The sequence below is a fragment of the Protomyctophum parallelum genome (assembly GCF_964188405.1).
Source record: "Protomyctophum parallelum genome assembly, chromosome: 5".
Taxonomy (NCBI): Eukaryota; Metazoa; Chordata; class Actinopteri; order Myctophiformes; family Myctophidae; genus Protomyctophum; species Protomyctophum parallelum.
In genome coordinates this window covers 16,898,504-16,904,326 of record NC_139702.1, presented here as the reverse complement: position 1 = coordinate 16,904,326, position 5,823 = coordinate 16,898,504, and the positions used below count along the sequence as shown (strand labels likewise).

At 41.1% G+C, this 5,823-nt stretch overlaps 1 protein-coding gene across 1 annotated transcript in view; it reads left to right on the top strand.

Moving 5' to 3' along the window:
• Nucleotides 1-898: 898 nt before the first annotated feature.
• The window catches only part of cep170ab (centrosomal protein 170Ab), a gene marked incomplete at both ends in the record, with an annotated part of 99,348 nt that continues 94,423 nt past the window's right edge, over nt 899-5,823 (top strand). The window contains one exon of the mRNA XM_083764343.1: nt 899-959. Within this exon, the coding sequence (XP_083620469.1) occupies nt 899-959 (61 nt within the window). The remainder of the gene's footprint in view (nt 960-5,823) is intronic.

Here is a 5,823-nt window from a genome sequence, read left to right as displayed (position 1 = left end):
AAACTTTCAGGATGTATAGAAGACCTTTTTAGAATCTGATCTCAGGTCAGAATGAAAACTGTCAGGATGTATAGAAGAAATGTTTAGAATCTGATCTCAGGTCAGAATGAAAACTGTCAGGATGTAGAAGACATTTTTTGAATCTGATCTCGGGTCAGAACGGGTTACAGTGTGTGTTGTGCGTCCTGCAGTGCTATACGGCAGCACGTCCACAACGCCGCCCCGGTGGTGAGTTACAGCGCAGCGGTCTCAGGCTGACGGTTAACCCATTCTGACCTGAGATCAGATTCATACGAGGTTTCCACTGGACACACACTGGTCTGATTAACCCATTCTGACCTGAGATCAGATTCTAAAAAATGTCAGTCGTTCTTCGATTTTTCAAAAAATAGCAGACCTACAAGCTCATAGCGCGCCACTCGGTGGCGCGCTATGAGCTTGTAGATCTGCTATTTTTCAATAGCTAAAGCACGACATGATGCTAACACCAAAATGGGTTCCCGTTCAGAATGGGCTAAGTGCTCCCCCCCTTCTCAATCCATCACGCTCCGTTTGAGGAGAGCCATGATAAATTCACGCTGATTTATTAAGTTGATGATATGCAGTCTGTCTGCGTCTGCCCGCCTCCACGCTCGTCGTGTCGTTGCATTTCACACTGAGTTTTAAAAACACTTCAGAAAATACGAGCACTTTGACCGTGAAGACGTTCCATCGGCTGGAGTTCAGGTCTTGATTCCTCCAGCGTGGTGCCATGCGGGAGGCATACTTTGGTCCGACGGACCATTGGTCCGACGGAGCATTGGTCCAACTCGGGGTTAGGTTTAGGTGTGCTGCCCCGGGGGAGGTTATGGTTAGGGTGAGGGTTTGGGGGTAGGTTTAGGTGTGCTGCCCCGGGGGGATGTGTCTGGTTCCGGAGGAGGAGAGGACGCTGGTTGTCCTCAGGGTGACAGCTAGAGGAGGTCAGCCTCAACAGCCACACTGAGGGACCGGGTCGGGTTGAGACGCGGTGGTCCAGATTAAAGTTCTCAAACTCTGCCCGAACCCGACCAGGCCCGACCAAGCCCGACCCGACCCGACGTTTTAGGGCCGGGCCGGGCCCAAATAATATGCTAATTAGTCGGGCCGGGCCGAGCCTCGATTTTCCGCAATTTTGTTCTTTTTTTTTTTTTTTTTTTTTTAAGTGTTATTATAATAAAAATAGCAATTCTGTTATTTGTGTAATGTGATTGTGTATACGTGTATGCATTTATTATGAAGAGGGCTGCGCTAGGCGATTCACTTGTGACAGGAGGAGGACTGGAGACGGGGTCGCATCGCACTGGCATTTCAGACTCGGAGGCCTCGTACACACATGTCAAACCACGTGACTTCCATTAGAAAAGCATTGAGAATAAGGCGGCCATGAAACACAGACAGAACAGATCATGTCAGTCCAGCATGTGTGTACGAGGCCAGAGCAGCATTGCAGCCTGCCCCGCGCGCAGGCAGTAGACTAGAGAACAGTGAACGGTGAGAGACTTGCGTGCCTTGCTACCGCTGGTTTCCCTCTGGTTTGCGCACCAAACGAGCTACTAACCACCAGTTAACTTGTCAAGTTGCCATATGCTTAAATATTTTATCAAATCAATCGGATTATCACAGCTGAAGAAGCGTCAGGTTTTCGTCATGTTGCACTGAGAGTCTCGTTAACCCAGCTGGCTGCGATGAATAAAACCTAATTATTAATCAACGTCACCAAACGATCCATGATGGTGATATATAACTTATAGCTACACGTAAAGCAACTTCACTTCAGAGGAAACTAAGGAAGGGAGCTGCAGCAGCTATTCATGTTTACTCACCAGTCACCACCACCACTGTATGGAATCCATTAGAATGATTGGAAATGGAAGTTATGGAACATTAATAGCCTATTCTAACGTGAGTTACATACATCCTTTATTTCGATAAATCCGCTGATCTCCGTTCTCACTTTCACACTGAAACACGGCGCCGCTGCGCTGCCATTTAGTGCTGCTTTTTTTCGCTATTTTTTTTCTTTCGGGCTTTTGTTGGGCTTCGGGCTTAACATTATGGCAATTTTTAGGGTAGGGCCGAGCCTCGGGCCCACCCAGTTAGGGTAGGGTCGGGCCGGGCCATAATTTTTGGGCCCGTTGAGAACTTTAGTCCAGATAGCCTGTCTCCTGCCCTATCAGGGCCTCTCCGGCCCCATCGGGGCCCCATCAGGGCCTCTCCTGCCCCATCGGGGCCTCTCCTGCCCCATCGGGGCCTCTCCGGCCCCATCAGACACTTGACTCAGCCAACCTTGATTCCCTGCATACTCATCACCTGTTGTGACCGATCAACCTATCTCCTCGTCTACTGCATAGACACATATATATATATATATATATATATCCCATTCTGACCTGAGATCAGATTCTAATAATGTCTTCTACATCCTGACAGTTTTCATTCTGACCTGCGATCAGATTCTAAAAATGTCTTCTACATCCTGACAGTTTTCCATTCTTGTCAGTCGACAATTTCATGACGTGCTCGCTCATTGCTATGTTGTTTTTATATCATTTGTAACCAGTAATCGATATAATAAACATCCATTTGTATAGTACAATCAATCTTTGTTGCAGCAGTTTATTTGATTCATGGTATTACTGTATATCTGAAAGTGGCATATGCAAAGGGAGTTCTATTACAATTCATTTATTCAAGCGGTTCAACAACTCACGTCCGACAGAAGAGACGTTTTAATGATGCGCTGAAAAAGCATTGAATATTCCCGATTCATTTTATTATGATTTTGGAATATAATATTGCTGATTAATCATATCGGATTAATCCAACTATCTCAGTACTACAATGGCAATATACTTCTGTTTTTGTTATTTTGAATTCCGGGACAGTGTTGTTTTCATCGACTAAAACTAAGACGATGTTCGTCGACTACCTATTTTCACTGACGAAAACAAATGGAAACTAAATTAAAACTAAGCTACGATGACTAAAACTAAGACTAAATATACTGACAATTTCGTCGACAAATAAAAACTAGACTAAAATGTTAGGAAGGGACTAGTGGACAAGAGATCCATTATAAGTCATTTTACACTTGGTTGCATGCTGAAAATAGCAGATCTACAAGCTCACAAGCTTATTTTCAGCAAGTGTAAAAACACTCATTACGACGGCATCAAGGCCCGCCAAAATACATTTTAGTCGACTAAATCAACTGTAGATTTTGTCAACTAAAACCTTATGACATTTAGTCGACTAAAACTAGACTAACACTAAGACATTCCAGGTGACTAAAATGTGACTAAAACTAAATTAAGTTTCAGTCCAAAGACTATGACTAAACTAAAATAGAAATTTGCTGCCAAAAACAACACTGCATTACAGTATTGACAGTAAAACTGTACTTTTTCCACCACTGCTCCGCTAAAATGTTGACACACAGAAGAGCCGACTCAGCTGCTTTTATACCCCCGCGACAATTTATGGCAATATTGTCCTTTCATTCTGACAAATTGCAGGAGTGTGTTTCTGTTTCCATGACAACAACAACTCCAATATAAATGGATGTGTTTACCAACAGTGAGGGAACATGTTGCGCTCGCCGTGCCACGCGAGAACACACACAACGTGCAAAGCAATACTAACCACGTCCAAGACGTTTATTATCTGCTACGTGATATGATATCACAGACGGCAGTAGCACGCACACGCAAGCACACACGCACACGCAAGCACACACGCACGTGCACGCACACACACACACGCACACGTGCACGCACACGCACACACACACACACACACACACACACACACACACACACACACACTCTTCAAAGCGCACACAGATACGGCCGTGCATTCACACATATCCAATTTAATACCTGTGCTTTTTTCCATATGGATGAGGAGAATAATATCATGTTATTTGTGAACATGACATTCACAAATAAAATGGCCCCGCTCTTCATGCTCGGTGGGATTTTCATTCTCCCTGTAGTTACACGTTTCTTAATTTCTATATCTTTGCACCGCCTGCCCCCCCCCCCCCCCCCCCCCCCCATTCGCTCAGATATAGCTTCCATGTTTGTTTATTTTCGCTTTCACATGAAGCGCTGATTTATACTCTTATACTGTTTCTGACCCAGGCTATAAAGTCACTGCATTTCTGAAATTAATTTTGTGTAAATATGAAAGCGGAGAATCATATATTCAAATTGACATATTGGTTGTTCAGTTTGACCCACCAGTTTTTGGAGATATGGCTTATAGAGTAATGTCTTGCAGAGAAACAGCGAGTTGAGAAAACAGGTCTCTAACATTACACCTATCTACATGTTTAAGCATTTATTTCATATTTACATGTCTTCTGTGGTCTCTAACATTACACCTATAGCTACATGTTTAAGCATTTATTTCATATTTACATGTCTTCTGTGGTCTCTAACATTACACCTAGCTACGTGTTTAAGCATTTATTTCATATTTACATGTCTTCTGTGGTCTCTAACATTACACCTATAGCTACATGTTTAAGCATTTATTTCATATTTACATGTCTTCTGTGGTCTCTAACATTACACCTATAGCTACATGTTTAAGCATTTATTTCATATTTACATGTCTTCTGTGGACTCTAACATTACACCTATAGCTACATGTTTAAGCATTTATTTCATATTTACATGTCTTCTGTGGTCTCTAACATTACACCTATAGCTACATGTTTAAGCATTTATTTCACATTTACATGTCTTCTGTGGTCTCTAACATTACACCTAGCTACATGTTTAAGCCTTTATTTCATATTTACATGTCTTCTGTGGACTCTAACATTACACCTATAGCTACATGTTTAAGCATTTATTTCACATTTACATGTCTTCTGTGGTCTCTAACATTACACCTAGCTACATGTTTAAGCATTTATTTCATATTTACATGTCTTCTGTGGTCTCTAACATTACACCTATAGCTACATGTTTAAGCATTTATTTCATATTTACATGTCTTCTGTGGTCTCTAACATTACACCTATAGCTACATGTTTAAGCATTTATTTCATATTTACATGTCTTCTGTGGACTCTAACATTACACCTATAGCTACATGTTTAAGCATTTATTTCATATTTACATGTCTTCTGTGGTCTCTAACATTACACCTATAGCTACATGTTTAAGCATTTATTTCATATTTACATGTCTTCTGTGGTCTCTAACATTACACCTATAGCTACATGTTTAAGCATTTATTTCATATTTACATGTCTTCTGTGGACTCTAACATTACACCTATAGCTACATGTTTAAGCATTTATTTCATATTTACATGTCTTCTGTGGTCTCTAACATTACACCTATAGCTACATGTTTAAGCATTTATTTCACATTTACATGTCTTCTGTGGTCTCTAACATTACACCTAGCTACATGTTTAAGCCTTTATTTCATATTTACATGTCTTCTGTGGACTCTAACATTACACCTATAGCTACATGTTTAAGCATTTATTTCACATTTACATGTCTTCTGTGGTCTCTAACATTACACCTAGCTACATGTTTAAGCCTTTATTTCATATTTACATGTCTTCTGTGGACTCTAACATTACACCTAGCTACATGTTTAAGCATTTATTTCATATTTACATGTCTTCTGTGGTCTCTAACATTACACCTATAGCTACATGTTTATGCATTCATTTCATATTTACATGTCTTCTGTGGTCTCTAACATTACACCTATAGCTACATGTTTAAGCATTTATTTCATATTGACATGTCTTCTGTGGTCTCTAACATTTCACCTA